General features: G+C 44.2%; 1 protein-coding gene across 1 annotated transcript in view; it reads right to left on the reverse strand.

The window, feature by feature from the left end:
* FER1L5 (fer-1 like family member 5) overlaps window positions 1–19,907 on the reverse strand; it is a 76,432-nt gene that overhangs the window by 1,442 nt on the left and 55,083 nt on the right. Inside the window, exons 32-45 of the mRNA XM_054997242.1 lie at window positions 19,747–19,800; window positions 18,245–18,312; window positions 17,963–18,085; window positions 17,357–17,488; window positions 16,868–17,023; window positions 15,727–15,818; window positions 14,382–14,552; window positions 13,227–13,375; window positions 11,697–11,836; window positions 8,887–8,975; window positions 7,921–8,016; window positions 4,187–4,328; window positions 1,755–1,854; window positions 81–286 (exon numbers count right to left, since the gene is read on the reverse strand). Coding sequence (XP_054853217.1) covers window positions 81–286; window positions 1,755–1,854; window positions 4,187–4,328; window positions 7,921–8,016; window positions 8,887–8,975; window positions 11,697–11,836; window positions 13,227–13,375; window positions 14,382–14,552; window positions 15,727–15,818; window positions 16,868–17,023; window positions 17,357–17,488; window positions 17,963–18,085; window positions 18,245–18,312; window positions 19,747–19,800 — 1,718 coding nt within the window. The remainder of the gene's footprint in view (window positions 1–80; window positions 287–1,754; window positions 1,855–4,186; window positions 4,329–7,920; window positions 8,017–8,886; window positions 8,976–11,696; window positions 11,837–13,226; window positions 13,376–14,381; window positions 14,553–15,726; window positions 15,819–16,867; window positions 17,024–17,356; window positions 17,489–17,962; window positions 18,086–18,244; window positions 18,313–19,746; window positions 19,801–19,907) is intronic.

Genomic DNA, 19,907 nt, shown 5'->3' on the forward strand with positions numbered 1-19,907 from the left:
TATAAATGGAATGTTGTTATATTGTAAAAATGTACATCAGGCCAGCCAGGCCCCCAAGGCTTGAGCACAACTCTCCTTACCGAGACCCTCCGCTTGTCATCCTCAAACACAATGCATGGCCACCAGCCCCTCAAGTTTTTTTGTGCAAATAAAGAGATCCGCTTGGGCTTCTTGCGGGAAAATGGAGAAAAGGAGTCTCGGCTGCCCTCCGTCAGCATTTTCACAGTGCAGTCACGAGGCCGTTTGGCAGGCCGTGGAATGCTGGTCAGGTTGAGCTCCAGAACTCCTGCAGGCAAGAAAGTGACGTGTGGTGAAAGACAGGGAATTTGGACTGTGGTCTTCCAGCTGTAGGCAAGGACTTTTGTATTTGTGTTCAGTGTTCGATTCCTGTATCAATGCCTGCTCTGCCTCAGAACCCCAGCATGTTACAGAGAACTGAGGAACATGTTCTGGAGCATATATTCAGGGTATGTGAAGTACTGAGTAGGCCTGTATGCCTCTCCCTGGCAATCTGAATCAGCAAAGGAATCCCATGTGCTCAATGGCATATGTTCCGTTCACAAGGATTGGCAGTGAATCTCAGAGGCCTCGCTGCTACCGGAGAGGGACAAAAAAGACCTCCCAAGCTATCCTCAAATAAGTGCTTAATGTGAGATTACCAGGGGTACATACCTGCACAAAAAAGCAGTCAGTTGTAAAATGGGAGTAAATATAAAAGATACTCCTTTAATCAACCTACTTATTTTAAGAGCCAGTTTGGTGTAGTGGTTAAGAGTGGCAGGACCAGGTTTGATTCTCCACTCCTCCACTTGAAGCCATCTGAGTGACCTTGGGTCAGTCACAGCTAATTCAGATCTCTCTCAGCCCCGCCTACCTCACAGGGTGACTGTTGTGGGGATAACATATTTTGTAAACCACTCTCAGTGGGTGGTAAGTTGTCCTAAAGGGTTTTATATAAATCAAATTTTATTATTAAAAGAGCTGTTGAAATTCTTTAAGATGTATATCATTTCCCTTCATAAAGAGACTAATTTCAGCATAAGTTGGGAAGCCCTGAACATCTGTTTTGGGGGTACTTTTTGAGGCTTTCTTCCTTTTTTTGTTTCCTGTGTTAGAACCTCGCCCCCCCTTTTCTGGTTGGCACCCTGGCTGAATTGAGAACAAGCCCTAGATTATGTCCCCAATCCTGTGTGACATGCAGGGCTTCCTTGGCAAACGAATCAGTTTGGAAACAGTTACCTGAACATCCAAAGTAGGGCTGGCTCCTAAAGATGATGAGATGGGGCACTCACCAGGGCCCTGAGGCTGGTAAAGGGCTCACCACTGCCCTGGCAGTGCCAGCTGTGCTCCAGAAGGTAAAAGTATATCAAAATCCTTGTCTGCACACCCCTCACCTGGACTAGGTTTGAGGGCTCACGGCTCAGCAGTCCCCAGAATCCTGGAGGCAGTTTGAAAGCCACTGGCTAAAATTCATGAGGTGGTCAGTTCTTCACACGCCTTTTGTCTTGGATGTGGGGTGTGTGGTATGTTACAGTTAAATGGCCATAGGAATTTTCCAAAGGGAAACTGAAATAGTCCTTTGGAAATATTCCTAGAAACATTCTGCCATTTGTGTCCACCCCAAAATGTGGAGATGGACTGAAGCAAAGCTTGCAAAGTGGAAATTATTTTCTATTAGGATAAGGAAAAGCTTTGTGGGAAGGAGTCAGCGCCAGATGCTGCTTCCTATCTTGAGACCAAAATGTTTTCCGTACCTAGAAAATCATCTGCAGAGAACTTGTCATTGTCCCAAATTTGGATGATGAGCTTGGGGGGCACTTTCTGCATGGTTTCATCCAGACTCCAGAAATGTTGCTGCAAAGTTGGAAGGAAAAACACTGTTGAAAAATAACAGAGCAAACAATACGCATTTCAGGCCCAACCAATCCAACCCCTTCACTACAGAAAATTGCTAGTAATTAGAGGAGGAAACCACTCCTGGCTGAGGGGACAGGGCAGGCAGGTGTGTGTTTTGCAAAGCAAGCTACAGCTGGCTTGAGGGCTTTTTTTCTGGAAAAAGAGGTGGTGGAACTCAGTGGGTTGCCCTGGGAGAAAATGGTCACATGGCTGGTGGCTCCGCCCCCTGCTCTCCAGACAGAGTGGGGTTTAGATTGCCCTCCGTGCTGCTCCAGCGGTGCAGAGGGCAATCTAAAGAGGTTCCGGAACTCCGTTCCCCCACGTTCCCCCTGAAAAAATGCCCTGAGCTGGCTTGAGATGGGGAAAAGAAAAGCTACCAGCGCAGTGTGAATTGATGGAAGTCCATGTCTCTTTGGGGTTGTGGATCAGCTGTTCTGTAAGAGACTCCTTTGCCTCCATTGCATACTACTTGTACATTTACAACAAATATTACAAAAATGCCATAAATGTCCAGTGTTCACTCCTTAGAAGAAGACTCTTGTCAGACCTGCTCCTGGAATTTTCTGCTGCTCAAAGGAATGTTATTTCAAAGCAGAAATGTAGTGTAATTTGATAGGGGAACTAGTGCTAGGGAACATACAGAGAAAGGCCTTCTCTCCTAGTAGCGCATGGGCACATAGCACCACCACCACCACATTGCTGCTATTGATCTAAAGAAAAAGACGTCAGAGGATCAGGTCTCCAGCACCATGTCTCTTTTGGCCCCAAGGCCCTTTATGTGACAGGAACATTTCAGAGATAAAAGTGCTGCTGTTTGCCCCCTTCTATCACTAGATGGCAGCACCCCTCCAACCAAACACCTTTTCAGAATGGCTAGGGAGGCATGAGGAGGGACAGATATTCCATCCGTCTCTTTGACATTTACACCTGTGCAAAATGCTTTATCTGAGCTGCTGAGAAAATAAGATGAAAAGCACATGGCAATCAAAATGATCAGGGGTGTGGACTTGGGTGTAATGGTTAGAGTATCAGACTAAAATCTGGGAGATCCATGTGCAAATCCCTACTCTGCTGTGGAAGTTTGCTGGGTGACCTTGGGTCAGTCATTCACATGTAGCCTAACCTCCCCAACAGGGTTGTTGCAAGGATAAAATGGAGAAGAGAACGATGTAAGCCACTTTGGGTCTCCACTTGAGAGAAAAGTGGGGTATCAATGAAGTAAATGAATAAATAAATAAACACTCATTGTGGAGACTTGTATGATTTAGCTTGGACCTGAGGGTGGGGCAGTTGCAGATCTAACACGGAATGATCAAGTAATGACTGTGAGAGAAGAGAACAAAAATGCCATAAGCAATCTATCAAAACCCAAACCAGAATGCAAACTGAAACAGTATCAGCGGCTGAGACAGGGTGGAAGTTCAAGGCAGGCCAAAGGCAATTCCTGTTCTGCACCAGGCAGGTAGAGGATTCTTGCTGACTTTGCTGGGTCAGTGCTGAAAATGTGCTGGAAGGGACAGGGACAATGTTCTGGCACCAAGTTTAGCAGTGGCAGAGAAACACTCTTACATCCTTTAAAAGTGCCATGAAATCTTTTAGACTGTGCTCCCATGATGTTCAGAAGGGATTTTTAAAATGAGCGAACAGCAGGACTTGAGTCCAGTGGCACCATACGGACAAACAAGATTTTCAAGGTATAAGCTTTTCAGAGTCAGAATTCTAGAAAATGAGAGAGGGACTGCAAGAACTCAGACCTGCGTGGAAGAAAGCCCTGCCCTGAATTCTGTGGGGCCAGGCTGTGCTGGCTCACTTGAGGGCATTCTAGACATGACCAGAAGTCCCTTTATTATGTAATATTGCTTGTCGGTTTTTTTAAAGGGAGAGGAAGTGCTAAATGGTTGTGGTTGAAGGGAGCAGGGCTACAAGACCCACTGGGTTTACAAGTCTTTTCAGTTTACATGACTGCATAAGTCCTATGGACTATGCACTGAGATGGAGTTCTAGTTGTGTTTCAAGGAGGTATTTGCACATGAGTAGAATGTATAATTGCCTTAGAATGAATAGCCCACTGAAAGCAATGCAACGTTCATACTCTGATGCACCTTTGGATGTACATGGAATTGGTGAGTCAGATGGAGACATACACAGGGATCTCCTTGGCTAGGTTTGGATTTGGGCAATGCAGTGTGGTTTCTCTTAGCTCTGAGAAAGTCAACACAGAACTGGCCTTACGGGAAGGGCAGAGCCTTTCATAAATCATATAAAACACTTAAGGTCTGTTTTTACTCACCTTCTTGGTGAGGACGCAGACCTGCTCCATGGGTAGATACTCCATGGTAAACACAAACCTCCAGTTGAAGTTGCCTTCTCCTGCCAGAGATCTATAATGGACATCTGTCTTTTGCTTGTCCTCTTCCAAGCCATCCAGCCACCTGAAGCATAGATGAGGATGTGGGATTCACCCAGTGGAACACTTCCTCATCCCAGATTGTGGGATGCAGTTGGGCACATCAGGTATGAATGGTGTCTTTTGCAACCCTGCTGCCATCTTTGGGAGAGAGTTCCCTTTTCTTTCATAGCTCTTGTGCAAGGTGAAGGTAGGAGTTGCAAGCACATGGGAACCATCAGTGTCCCAGGCGGGTGTATAATCTAGCCCTTGTCTCTATCTGTCAGGGACTTTCCCAGCATATTGGATGATGAGCAGTTATATGCTCCAAGTGGGGTGGGGTGCCATCCTGATTTTTTCTGGTGGTCTTAAAACCATCCTACTCCTTTTTCAATAGACGGGCACGTCCCTATTCCAGAAGGAATAGGGGTGCATCAGTATTACAAAAAGTCACCAGGAAAAAGTTTCATGTTCATGCTTGGCCTGTTTGGGCAGGGCTGGCTGGAAATGTTCAGTGAGCTTAGGGCTGGAGGAAGATGAAACCATCTCTAAGCAAAGCTAGATGGAAATAGCCTGAAAACTGTTCTTTTTAGGTGTTCCCAGGCCAAAGCTCTTTGTGGAGCTTTGGGGTGTCAGTTGTTGGAGGAAGCTGTCTTTTCATGTGCCTCCCTCCCTCTCCCAGCTCCACAAACGGGGAAAGGCAAGGAGATGGAAACAGTCTAATCTGCCAGGCTTGCTGAAATGGGCACTGTGGGTGAGAAAGGGACACACTTTGCTCCTGTAGTGAGAAATTGCAGAGAATTACATGATAAAAGTATCTGGAAACTTTTAAGAAGGTATGCCACACCTAAAATTAGGTCATGTTCATCTATATTTTTTACTTTGTTTATAGTAAACTCTGTTTGTGGTAGCAAAATCAAAAAGAGTCCAGTAGCACCTTTAAGACTAACCAATTTTATTGTAGTATAAGCTTTCGAGAATCAAGTTCTCTTCATCGGATCATGCATCTGATGAAGAGAACTTGATTCTCGAAAGCTTATGCTACAATAAAATTGGTTAGTCTTAAAGGTGCTACTGGACTCTTTTTGATTTTGCTACTACAGACTAACACGGCTAACTCCTCTGGATCTGTTTGTGGTAATGATGGATAGTAATGCTTTTCAAAGTGTGAATCCCCAATTCAAGCTGGTTAGTAGCAATTATGTACTCCCTGGTCATACAGCAATACAATTTCCTTGAACCTTTATCACTGTGGAGCTCTTGAGTCTCAGATCCCTCTTCTGGCCCAACCTAGATGAGGGTCAGACCAAATAATATTTTGGAAGAGATCATGAACAAATCATGGTTATAGTTAAATAAAAGCTGAAAGGAAATGGTGGTTCTGATCAGGGCTGCATGGGGAGGGAGTTAAACTCTTTGGATTCTCTGACTTCAAAGGCTTCCAAGAGCCCTGTTGGAGAAACATTCAGAGTTCCTTTGCATGAGACACCTGAGCTCATGTTCATCAAGTGTAGGGAGATGCAATGTTAGCTGGGAAGCATAGTTTAATAAGATAGAGCTTGTAGAGATCACTCCTCAGAGGGTTTGTTAATTTCATCTTCACCTCCTGAAGGCTCTGTCAATTTCACATCTCCAGTCTAAAACTATGTGGGATCACAACCAGAGGGTAATGAGGAATGGAAATGGGCTGGAGCTGCCTTCCAGAGCTGGGCTTGGACCTGGAGAGGTTATAATGGGCTGAAGTTTCTCTTTTGGGATTTCACAGCCCCTTCACACAGCTCCAGTGTATAGCTAAGCCTTTACTCTGCCGCTGGCTCTTTTTAAACTACCCTTCCCGACTACCATTGCATCTTCTGACATATTCTTCACGTGTCAGATGTCTCATGTAGAGAGACTCTCAGACAGCATACAGTCAACCTATATGCTTCCTCCAATGGAGCACATAGCAGCTTGGTGGAAAGAATGGTTTGTAGTTGGGAAACCAGCATGGGAGGAGGGCGGGTCAGGTAACTCCTCCCTTCTGTGCTGCAGTCCAAATTCTCTCCCCCCCCCCTGCAGCTTCTATTTAACAATAAAAATGTGTGTTCCTAACAGGGCTGCCAACCTCCAGGTGGGTCCTGGAGATGTCACAGAATTGCAACTGGTCTTCAGAGATCAGTTCCTCTGGAGAAAATGGCTGCTTTGGAGGGTGAGGCCCCTCCCCTGCCCAAACCCCATCCTCCCCAGGCTCCACCCCCAAATTTCCAGGATTTCCCCAACCCATAGTTTGCCACTCTAAATTCCAAGCAGAGTTGCACCTTCTAAACCCATTGGCCTCAATGGATTTAGAACTCTGCTTAGGATTGTCCTGCCAATCTTCCAGCATCTTGTCTAGACTGACCCAAAGCCTTGATTAAGCTATCTATCATCCCAGCCTGATTCTACATGAATAGGATTTTATGCTTCTCATTATTATCCAAATCCTTTGATCTAGTAATCAAAATGACTGAAGGAATGATTTCCTTCCCAATGAAACTGTGGGCAACATTGTTTACATCATTCTAAATGAAATTTGGAAAGACAGACAAAGGAGACAGAGGAAACTGTTATCGGCTCTATCTGATTTATGGTAACAGTGGCCTCCTTTCAGAGAAAAGGGGAACATTGTCAGAAGGTGGACACACGGAAAAGGCTGTTCACATGTTGGTTCATAGTAGCCAGCCGGATCTTTAGCTGCAGGTCTCCTCTGTCTGTATTAATGCTTTTGATACCTCTGAGAAAGGCAACAATTTTTAAATGAATTTTTGCTTTATCCAAATGGAGCACTGAATTACAACCTAAAAAGAAATCTATATGAAAGAGGTAGCGGATCTACTGGCAGAAGGAAGGGCAATCATTTGGCAACTTGACATTCAATGCAATCCTAAGCAGTATTTCAACTTTTATTTATTTTATTTTATTTATGTCATTTATAGTCCGCCTTTCTCCCTGAGACTCAAGGCAGATTACACAGTATGAGATTAGTACAATCAGTATCAAGGACATTTCATAAACAATACCATAGGGTAAATAGGTACAAGTTTAAAAGACGTAGTATTAGCAAGAATCCAATACATAATCAATTCTAGGACTAACATTAGACAATATGGAGCACTGGTGGTACATAGGAGTACATATTTAAAGCAGCAGATAATACGTAAGGCAATATAATGATGAAGTCTATGGTCCCTAACTCATTAGTGAAGCATCTGAGACCCCATCCCTACAATACAGCCCTCCCATTAGAGTAAAAAGCCTTTTTGAATAGTTTGGTTTTGCATCGTTTACAAAAAGCCAGGAGAGTGGGGGCTCTTCTGACTTGCTCTGAAATCAAGAGTGTAACTCTACTTAGGACAATCAAAAAGAGTCCAGTAGCACCTTTAAGACTAACCAACTTTATTGTAGCATAAGCTTTCGAGAATCACAGTTCTCTTCGTCAGATGCACTGTGATTCTTGAAAGCTTATGCTACAATAAAGTTGGTTAGTCTTAAAGGTGCTACTGGACTCTTTTCGATTTTGCTACTACAGACTAACACGGCTAGCTCCTCTGCATCTACTTAGGACTGCACTGTCAATCCCCCAGAGCAACAGGTTCACCCATCAGCCATTGGTTTGGTACCCTTTAACATAAATGTCGCTCATCCTTTCTCCAAAAATATTAGTGTCCTCCAGATCCACATCTTGTGTGTTCCAGATGATGACCCGGAGTTCAAGTCTAGAGAGAAAAGAAGATGAGTTTGGGTGCGGGTGGATGTTTAAATCCTTCCCTGCTGAAGCCAAGCACCAGGTTAGAGCCATAAGAACTTTCCCAGCACACAGAAACTTTCTGTGAGTTCCCCAGGAGCACTCAAGACTAGTTCACATAAGTTCTATGGAGAAGCAAGTCCATGGGCATTCTGATTGCCTGTTATAAAGGTTTTTGTAGCTTTCTTGAATGCTTGGTAGAGGGGAGGAAAGCAAGATACACATTTTTCAAATTAATAACCTGCACCATAAGTAGAATGTCATATATGAGCTAATCTGGGCATGTTTCTCCTATTCCTGCAATCCATGTAGCCCTTTTTGTAGCACAGGAATCTTCTTAGGGTTGCCAAACTCCCAGTGGAACCTGTAAATCTCCTTGAATTACAACTGAACTTCAGCCGCCTACAGAAATCGGTTCCTTCGGAGAAAATGGCTGCTTTGTGAGATGAAGTCTATGGCATTATACCCTGCTGGGATTCCTCCCCTCCCTCAGGGTTCACTCCTAAATCTCCAGGAATTTCACAACCCAGAGCTGGCAACCCTTTGCACAGGGCCCATGCAAGTATATCTCACTTGATGTTTTATGGGGGTGGGGAAAGTATGTTGGATCCTAAGGAATGTAATCAATGCAAACAGGAAAGAAACATTGGTAAGAGAGATTACAACGTCCTGGTTAGTGAAACAGGGCACCCTATTAGTATGCTTGGTGAGGTGCTAGCCAGGTGGAGCATTTGGAACTTGCATCTCAGCTATGGCCTCTCAGTTAATCCTACTAAAAGTCACCTGTACAGTTGTGATGTGATCTGAATTTCAAGAGTTTAGGATATGCATATTCACTTACAACTTGGGCTTCCTCGGCGTGATATCAAAACCAGGACCTGGTTCACCTAAGCTTTCTGGGAAGACGTCAACCCACATCTGGATTTTACCCTGGATATAAGGAGGATGAAAAAAAATGTATGAAGAAATCCTCAGCACTACAGATTTGCTGGTGGGAAGGCTGGCTTTCCTGTCCATTTCTGGTGCTCCTAAAACTTTGCTACCATGGAAAATGAATCTCCAGCTGACCTCTCTCTGCTAGCCAGTGTTCCCACTAATGTGAGCACGTGAGCAATTGCTCACAGATTCTGACTCCTCCGCTCACAGCTTCTCAGATGTAGCTCACAGATACTAACCCTCAGGCGGCCCCACCCTCCCAGTCAGCCAGCATCTGCAGGTGGGCCCTATAGTGATGGAGCAGGGATGGAGCCTCATCCCACTTCTCTCCTCCCTTCCTGGCTGTGGCTGGTTTGGCCCCCAGGGTGGTGCCAGAGAGCGCCTCCAGCCACTGCTGGCTCTCTAGCTGGGGAACAGAGCAGAGCTGAGTGATCAGGTCTGGCCTGACCCATGCAGCCTGAAATCGCTAGGATCCCCTCAGCCCCAGAGAGCTGAGGAGAGGAGGTAGTGCCTCAGCCACCACCATGGTGAAGGTATCATTTAACTTGGCCTTGGTGCAAAAGGAGGCTGAAGAAGTAAGCATTGACTCACAAAAGCTCATCTCGAAATAAATGTGCTAGTCTTTAAGGTGCCATTGAATGTCTTTTTTATTTTGTAGCAACAGACTACCCCTTTGTAATCAGCATGGACATATCTATTTTTATACAGAAGTATACTCTGATTTTTGATTGTAATCAAAACAATTTGATTGTAATTTTTTTTTAAAGGAGGTGCACTCAAAACTTTAATGAAAGTTGTTGTTTCGGCTCACAAAGTAGATTTTTAGCTCACAACATTGCAAAGCTTAGAGGGAACATTGCTGCTAGCCCACACTGAGAATGTTATGCTATATCAACTAGCCTGGAATTTCTTTAAAGGGCCGAGATCACCTTCCCAGCTCTTCATCCTGAAGGCACCAGCAAGAAATTGGAGAGAAAATGAGCATGGAAAATGGCCTTTGAAAAATCTGAAGGTCTTGTTATCCAGAGATATCAAATAGGCCTTTAGATGTTAAAATGGCCTTTAATAAACACTGAGAAAGACATCACTTCTCAAGAAGAGGGGACAATAAAGACGCCAGCGCATCCCCAGAAATTGACGTTTTCCTAACCTTTGATAGCACCATAAAAGCCAGGTGGATGGGGAAAGACATGCCTGGCTGCCAAGATGCCCTCGCACCTGGAGGGAGGCCTTTTCTAACTCAGGACTCTCTGGGGAAAGGTTTAAAAGACCTGCAGTCCTTTGTGTGTGTGTTGTTCATCCGGGAACTGGAGTAAGGGGAGATAAGGGAGCAACTTGTCCGTATCTCCTGACACTCCTAAAAATGCACACCCATCCTAAAGAGCTGTTTTAGGATGCAGAGGTAACATTAATGACTCTCAAGTAATGTAGCTAGAAGTGAGTAATGTAGCTTTTCCTTTCCTTTAATATTTAGCTGCTTAACCTTCATGTCATGATCTAACCTTCCATTCATATTCTGGGCTCTATATGTTATACTCTAGTTTACTACAATAAAGATCTTTCTTTGGTTAACAACAAGGCTGTGTCAAAAGGTGTCTTCTTCACCCACATTCCTAGCTATTCATCCATTGCTGGTACTCTGTGCATGGCCAGAGGCTCACCAGTTTCCAAACTGTTGGTGAAGGACAAAGATTTAGAAGTTGATGGTGGCAACTGAAGAAAGTATAGCCAAGGGGCGAGAGGTTGGGAGCTCACCCAGATAGAGCAAATGCCTCACAGTCTCTCCCTGGCCATAACAGAAGGTGCCAAAGGTGCTGGGACTGGCTCTGAGGAACTTTGCAAGGTATACGTGTCCAGGCTTGCTTTGATCTCCCTGACATGACTAAGATCTGCCTCTTGAGCCATTTCTCCTTCCTTCCTTATATGCAGCTCAGAGACATGCAGCCATGCATCCTTGAAAGACAGCAGGCCCACTACTATGGATTGTCCTCTATAATGCCCACTTCTATTTCACACAAGGTATCAGAAGATGTGCCCTGATCTGGATGGCCCAGGCTGGCTTGATCTTGGCAGATCTTGGAAGCTTAGTAGGCTCAATGCTGGTTAGTGCTTGAACAGGAGATCACCATGGAAGACCAAGATTGCTATGCATAAGTAGGCAATAGCAAACCATCTCTGTTTGTCTCTTGCCTTGAAAACCCCAGCAGGGGTTGCCATGTTGGCTGTGACTTGAGGGCACTTCACACACACATCAGGAGATGCAACAAATTTGGCCTGATCATTCTGTGAATTAACGATGGGCCTAATAACACTCTCCAGAACCCTTAATAAGAAGCAGAGGTTTCTCAGCACAGAAGAACACATGAAAAGCATTCCATAAAGGAAACAAATGTGCAGACTTCTGCAATGTTGGCCAGGACTTTTGAACACAGTGTTCAAACCAATAAAGTTCTTTATCTCAAACATCTATGATGTTACCAGATGGCACATGGCATTTTACATCATAAACATCCACTGTTGTATCTTGATCACTACATTTCGCTGCATGTTTGTACGATGCTACCAACTTTTAGTCTTGCTTTCCTGGAACTCTGTAAAATTTTTGTAAGAACATTATCAACACTGTATTCTCATCCAAAAGATACTAACTCTGTATCTATACTAAAAATTAAAAACAGTTCCAACCTATTCAACCCCCACTGGCCATGAGGTTACCTGTTCGATGCCAGGCTGGGTACTGTTGTAGAGGGCGCGCGTCTCTATGTGTTCAGGTACCAGCCCACATAAGTGGAGGAGATGAAGGGCCATGCGCTCTTTTGGGGGGCCCAGGTGGTTGTGTGAAGGTGTTCTGGTTTCTGAAAGTTCAGCAGAATCATATTATTAACTAGAAAACCTGCCTTGGATATCCCAGGGCTGAATAATCTAAGGGCCAAACTATACATCCTGTTGGATTAGTCCCTTAAAGTAATGTGTGTGCGCATGCATTGGAATCGCAATGATATAGATCAAGGCCATCACACTGGAGAATTTTTTAAAAGTATTTGTCCTCAGTACTGGTAATTGAAAATGGCCCTCCTAGACTGTTTTAAAATCTGATAGGGAAAAAAAAAAGATAGACACAATACAAGCACCTGTCTCCCCCCACCCACCCCCGCCCCCCAATTGGTCTTAAAGCCTCCTGGGGGCACAGGCATGGAATTTTCTAACAAGGAAAGAGCACAAGGTGAAAGAGTTAACCTCTTCACTTAGTGCTGTGGCCCTATCCAGATTGCTTTCTGTACTGTATTTGAGAGCCAATCACAGAACTCCAGTTTCACATGCAGTTTCACCCTAAACAACGTCATGTATATTCTGGCTTTTAAAAAATTATAGTTCTACAACAAAGCAACTTGAATTCTGCAGAGTTCTGTGACTAGTATAAATTATGCAAATTGAGCAAATTCACATAATGCTTTGTTTTGCACATTTCTCCTGCCTTTAAAAAAAAAAAACTACTGAGCTGTTGTAAGCATGGGCTAATTTTAGGGGCGCTTGTACAAGAGAATTTCCCAGATTTATCCCACAGATGAGACTCATCTGTCTCATACTCTGCTGCCTCAAATTTGCCACCCCTCTCATCTGGCTGCTGGACCCAGCAAGCCATACTGTGGAGCTGGTTTTAGTTTGACATAAACATCACTTTGACACAGGTGGGCACTCTCGCCCCCAGGAGGGCTGCTAGCAATTCTTGTTACCAGTTTGGTGTAGTAGTAAAGAGCGGCAGGACTCTCATCTGGAGAGCCGGGTTTGATTCTGCACTCCTCCACGAAGCCAGCTGGGTACCCTTTGGCGAGTCACAGTTCTCTGGAACTCTCTCAGCCCCACCCACCTCACAGGGTGATTGTTGTGGGGTAATAACAACACTTTGTAAACCGCTCTGAGTGGGCATTAAGTTGTCCTGAAGGGCAGTATATAAATTGAATGTTATTATTATTATTACCATAGCTGCCCATGCTCTCTCCACATTCTTCGTTCTGAGTTGCCAGCTGGGAAGGAGCAGGTGGTATTTTTCAAAGGGCTGGATTCTGCAGTGGGGTCTCTAGTTGCCATTGTCAATCTCTTTCGTTCAAGCATGCACAAGCTCCATACATCTCCCTGTTTTTCATCACTCAGCTCTGCCTGCTATGTGGTTGTCAGAATGCAGCACAGGCATATGTTCCAGTTTTCTGCCCTCCTCCCTCTGTGGCAATATATTGAGGGACTCACCAAAGTCAGACAGCAGGAAAGTCGAGTCCATGAAAGTGGCTTTGTTGCCATCTTCACTGATCTCAGGCATGGATATGTTTTTGTTACGAACAAAATGCTCCAGGAGCTGGCTGGGGGTCAGCTGATCTCGCCACTGGCTAGGACCAGAACTGTATGGGGGAGAAAGGATCAGGGGATAGGAGATGTCTGTGGCAGTGCAGTCTAGCTCAGACAAAGGCCATTTTCACACACCTGTAAACCCTCCGGAAAATCGCACAAAACTCACAGCATGATGGTGTCTTTATAGCGTGATTTCCTGTTATGATCCCATTTAATGGTGTGAAGACATCAGAAATCGCGCCATTAAATGGGATCATGATAGACTATGAAGATGCCATTAAGCCATGAGTTTTGTGTGATTTTCTGGAGGTTACAGATGTGTGAAAATGGCCAAAGTGAAGTGGTATAGTTTTTCCAGCACTGTACCACTTCATGCATGGGGTGTATGTTGCAAGATTGAATACTCTCTTATTGGATAACATTCCTTGCACACAGAAAATTAGAAGTACTCGTTTACTATGTGCAGGAATAGTCATCTGTGGAGAAACACGGAAATGTGCAAGCCTCTGCCTGCAGCCTCAAATGGCAACGTTTTCCTATGTGATTCTAGTACTGGTCCCATAGGGAAAGATGTTGATGTCCCACTAGGTAGAAATATTCTTGGCAGTCCCAAATTCTACCGTCTAAATAAAATATTCCAAATTATGTGTATAATTCTGCACTCATTTTGCATAACACGCTTTGTTTCTGCTAGTTCTGCTCTCAACTCCTGGAAGCCTTGTTTTGACTCTTCCTTTTTACAAGATTTCACCAACCAGTGGGCACACTTTTTAAAATTTATCACTGCAGGTTTAAGAACAAGAAGTGTATTTTTTGTTTTAAACAGGATTCTGTGCCAGAGGCAAAACTGCACATGTGTACACTGTACACTGTACTTTCAGATGCAAGTGTCTTAGCCACTTCTCTCCACCGTAAATACTTGTGCTCCAGGAACGTCTATGCCCCCTCTAGTTGACAGCTGTTGCAGAAATTGCACTGCTCCTTTCAACAAACTGCCCTAAGCAATCACCTATGTTTGCCCCAAAGGCATACCCATTCCTATTCTTGATTACTTACACACAGTAGGTCTGAGGAAGCCCACAGTTGGCCCCGAAGCGGGAAAAGAGCCGGTTTTCCAGGTCTATGGTGGTATCTCCTATGATCTCATCAGGACTGAGGACATCAAAGTCATAGAGTGAAATTATCAGGTCCTTTTCTTGTGGGATGGTGCATGTAAGTTCATATGTCCTATGGGGAGTCACAGGAGAGGAGGGTGAGGTTATTTATTCTGATCCCATTCGGTGTCTTGCTTGTTCAGATGTCAGGTATTTGTGTGTGTATTTTTAATTCCCCTGTGCCTAGCACAGTCATTATTGTCACAGCAGATAAAATGTCATTAATTGTTTCTCTCCTATCTATACTTTTGTTCTTGGAAAGGGCTCCCGGTAGCATATGTGGTTCTCTCTTCCTCTGTTTTATCTTCAGAACAAACCTGTATGTTAGTCGTTATTACTGGAGAAAATGGCATTGTTTCCCCCCTATCTATCTGTTACATTTCTATACCTTTGTTCTTGCAAAGAGCTCAGGGCGGCAAATGTGGTTCTCTCCTCCTCCATTTTATCCTTACAACAAATCTGTATGTTAGGTTAGGCTAAGAGAAAGTGACTGGCTGAAGATCACCCAGTGGAGGAGGAGGAATAACAACAACAACAACAATATGCTTATATAGCAGTCTTCTGGAGAGATTAGTGCCACACTCAAAGTGGTGAACAAAGTCAGTGTTATCATTACCCCCACAATACAGCTGGGGAGCTGGAGAGCTGGAGAGCTGGGGCTGAGAGGAGCAGCTTAACCAAGGCCAAATGCAGAGTTCATGGCAGTAGTGGGAACCAAACTAGCAGAGTGCTGATTCACAACCTGACCTCTCAACCACTATGCTACAGCACAGGAAAAGGAAATTGAATCTGAGTTTCCCCACTTCTGATCCTTTTCCGCAAAAAAACATGCTGACACAAAGTGATGTGTGACTTCCCTGGAAAATTGTTTGGGCACAGTAGCCAGCCTGTTGACTAAAACGTTAATAAAGTTTCATACATTATACTGTAAGCTGTAAGTCCCTCAACAGTATATTCTAAAACAGACTGTCACTTCCACACGATTACTGATGGGTCACTAAACTGAGAAAATGAGGCACGTACAGAAGAACGTTGTCACTGACTCTGGATCTCCTGCCCTCCAGGGGCTCAGACTGCATCCTCACCATTTCTTTGTTATAAATATTTTTTGAGGGGGGCAGGAAATGTGTACCAAGGTCTCCTCAGGTTTCTGTACTTTCCCGTAACATCTATTGTATAACTGGGGAACAGGATGAGAAAGAGATCAGACATTCCGGTATTTCTGGGTTCTGACATGCTGGACTTACCTTCCAAAGACAGGATCGAGGGTGTTGGGAATATAGTCCTCTCTGTCCCCCAGCTTTTGCTTCCCTACCTTGATCCAGATGTAAGGGTCACACTGCAGTGAGAAAAACAGATCGATAGGCAAAATCCTCCCCTTCACTGGCATAAAGCTCCCTTTGCATGCATGCCCATGAACTGGAGCAGTAAAGGGAAAAGGGGAGGATGGTAACAAACTGTACACTCATATTTTAGCTCATCTTAGTAAAATACATTCGTAAACAAACAGATATTACAAAAAGACTGTCAGCAATGAAGACAAAACATATTGTTTAAAATATAGTTAGAGAAGATACTTCCCTCATAGTATATGAGCTTGGCTCCAAAGTTAGTATGATAGCCAGACATATCAACAAGACAAATGCTGAGTCATCCATTGGTCTTTCCTCCACAATTCAGGGGGGACTGTCTACATTTTAAAATAATTTTATTTTACATGTACATTTGTATGTGTTCACCCTTTACATTGGAACAGAAAGATTTGAAAAAGAAAAAATGCTCTGATAAGTGAGGGCAGAGTAGGTGGGTGGTGATATGGTGGGTGGTAGCTAATAAATACCCCACACAGCCAACTTTTTCCTTTTTTGAAATGCATCATGCTGCAGATTTGCAGAACTATTTTCCCAAGAGTCTCCTCAGAAGAAAAGATACGTATACGGAATGCAATGGTGTCTTGCAATTTGCAAACTGTCCTCACAACTCGGAAAAAAAGTTACTTCTACTTCAACCCAAGGCTGCTTCATTCATAAGAGAACTGTCTGTACAAAAGACACAGGAACTTGGGACGGGGAGCAATATTTACAGGCAGTCAAGGGAATACATTTGGTATTACTGGTAGACCTCCTATTTAACTGTCTGGGCAGAGAGTTAGCAGCCCCCAGTCCTAATTTTCCATCCCTGAGGAACTAAGGAGGGGAGAAAAAATGGCCTCCACAGTAGTGATGCTCTAGGGATTTCCCCTAGTCTGTATGTTAAAGACCGTAGGGAGGCAGTTTAGAGCATCACTCAGAAGAGATGTCCTAGCCTTCGCAAACTCGACCCTCCACAGGCCCCGCCTCCTGCAAATCTGCTGGTGTTTGCTGAGAGAGTGTTGGGAACTCTAATTACCAGTCCATTTCGATCCTTTGGCTGGAGGTCAAAGGCCCGGACAATGTAGATTTGAACCAGACACTCCTGTGGAAAGCTTTCAGGAAGCTCCTGAAACTGGCGTGGAGGGGGTGGAACATTTGGGTCTTCTGGTAGTGGGTAGATCCTGAAAAGTCCCTACAAAGAAAGCAGAATTTTTTTTAGGCAGGTGATGTGCCACCAGTGGAGGGCACCTGCACCCTTCACCTGCAGAAGTCAAGGATCTTGCACCTTGAACATATGAGCTGCAAGAAAATCAGTAGGCAAAAGGTGTTCATGGCTTGAAGATGTCATCGGTCTTACTTGCTGTTTTCCTGCTTTTTGAGCAGTGTTCAAAGGCCTGGGAGTCTTGCTTGGGGGAAAAACCTGGCAATTCTATTTCAGAAATATAGCACACAGCGTATGGCTCTTATGCTTTTCTGATTTTTGTAGCTGAACAGAAAACAAAGAGAATGTAAGATGAGTTCTCACCTTGAATTCACCCCCCACCATGGGGTCCTCAATGGACTCATCTTTCACCTTTCCCCGGTACAGTCGAAAGGTCTGGCAGAAATCCTGCAAGCCATGGAAATCTGGCACCTCTTCCAGCTCACAGTTATAGATCTGGGAGTAGGCAGAGAACATCTGCTCAGCACAAGAACAGTCTGCACAGCTGACATGCAGGCTTGGGACTTCAGCTGCCTTTTCCTGAGCTCTTGTGCCCCATGAATCACACTGCTGCAGACCAGCTGCTAGCCTCAAAGGTAGCTATTGAGGACAGATTTTACACTGCCAGGAAGACGGAAGGCCCCCAACCCTGTGGCCAATGCAGGGGTATATGGTACTTATAGCAGAGAACTGGTAGACAGAAATGGTGTGTTGAACCCTTTCCCTGTTTATAATTCCTTCCTGAAAAAGATCCCCAGCATTTCTCCCTAATTAAGCTCTAAAAGCTGGAGATAGCCTTAACTGAGGAAAAAGAGCTATGGGGAGGATGTGTTTGCAGAGCAGAATGGGCAAATTTGGAAGAGGGTAAAGTGCTCCTTCCTGCCGATTACAAATGTAGGCCGGGCTCTTGCCATTCTGTAACATGCCTACCTTCATACTATCAAAGCCTTTGTCCAGGTAGTTTCCGCTCTTTGCCAGATCCCCCACTGTTGCGTAATACTTGCTCCACCAATCAACTTCTTCCTCCTCCTCCTCCTCTTCTGCTGCCCCCTCCTAAAGGAGAAGGAAAAGTAGCTGCAATGGACCATGTTTCATTGAAAACTTTCAGCACAACAGCATCAACATGGATTGGCCCTTCAGGGTCTGAACCTTCGAGCTCATCCACTTTGCAGGGCTTTGCCAGACATAGGTAGTAGGACTTATTTGACTTACAGATGGAGTAGCACATTTGGAATTGTTATAGATGGAGACCTCAGGTCCAACCTCAGTTTTCTTGATGTCTCAAATGGGAGGGGGGAATCAGCATCACTAATCAACAAGAGGAACACCCCCCTGAAAAATTCTTCCATTGAAACGAAGGGGAGTGGTGCAAAAGCACATGCGTCTGTTTGGACCAATATGACATAATCTCATAATGTAAGGAAGCCAGTGCAGTGTAGCAGTGCATATTGGACTGGGACTGGGCAGACTTCAGGTTCAAATCCCCATGAAATTCAAGGCTCAAATAGTTAAGATGACTTGTTCTGTCTATAAAATGCCATTTGTCGCCTCACTTAGCCGTGGGGCTATACAGGTCAGGGAGGGGGGCTTTAACTTTGCAATCTCTGCTAGGTTTTGCTAAACCAGGCTCCCCTGCTTTGTTATTAACATTTTAAAAGGAGAAAAGATGTCCCTTAAAGCCATGCATTTTGGTCTGTAAAATGCTAATAACGAAGTAGGGAGTCTGGTTTCAAACAACAAAATCAGGAGGAGGATTAAGGGATGACCCCCGCAGCCCCCAAGGCTGTACAAGGCTGCATAAACCTGCAATCTGCATTTTATGAACAGAACGACTAACCTGCTCTGTTTGAGCCCTCAGGGGATAGCCTTGGGCCAGTCATTCCTTCTCAGCTCTACTCACATCAAAGGGAAAAGATAATTAAAATGGAGAACAGAAAGTCCATAGATGCTACCCTTAGCTTCTTGGAGGAAGGGAGGATAAAATTAAGCTCCCTGGGTGATCATGGACCAGCTGTTGTCTCTTAGAGCTCACAAGAGGTACAGAAGTATAATCCAGGTTTCAATAACCGCAAAAAGCTTTCCTCGCTAGCAAACCTGTTGCAGTTACTATTTATTCATTTAAGAGACTTCTACGTATGAACTGTTGACTGTATTTATGTAAAGCTTTTTGCTGTTATTGGAATCTGGATTATACTTCTGTACTTCGGTTTGTTACTCATGTTTGCAGGGTTTGTACTCTGTGGTTAGGGCGGTGTGGTTCTTTGAAGCTAGCCTTTGCACTTTAAGAATCTATAAGCACTCTTGCACTTTGAATTCTATTAATTGTATGCTGCTGCTAGCTGCTTCATGTACTGTACCTTCCACATATTGATTGTTGCCAGCAATATAACTATTTAAGAGTTTTTTCAAACTGTTATTGATTCTATGATATACAAGGCATTTTGTTAGACTGTATCCTTAAATCGGTATAGTAAGTACATCTCGGTTTGCTCTTGTTGTTTGGTACACAGACACCTGCAAGATCTTTGTCAGAGAATAGTATGACATGGCAGGTAAATCTACCTTTGCTTCTTCATTTGTCTCTCCCATTCACATAGAATGCAAAGGTGGGAGATGCCCTCATTGTTTCTCAAATTAGATGATTAAATTGGGTACTGATTCAATGGAATACAGCTGTGTCAAAGTCAAGTGTTAGCCTTGACAACGTAACTCACCTTCTTTTTTTCCTTCTTCCAGAACCACAACCTGGAGGTTGTTTTGCTCGGTCCCTAAAAGAAGCAGCAGAAGTAAACAAATCCCAGGCCAGAAACAACACAAATTTCAGCCTAATTCCAGAGGTTTTCAAATTATTTTTGTGGAATCCCTGGAGTCCTTT

Source organism: Eublepharis macularius, chromosome 14 (assembly GCF_028583425.1).
Source record: "Eublepharis macularius isolate TG4126 chromosome 14, MPM_Emac_v1.0, whole genome shotgun sequence".
Taxonomy (NCBI): domain Eukaryota; kingdom Metazoa; phylum Chordata; class Lepidosauria; order Squamata; family Eublepharidae; genus Eublepharis; species Eublepharis macularius.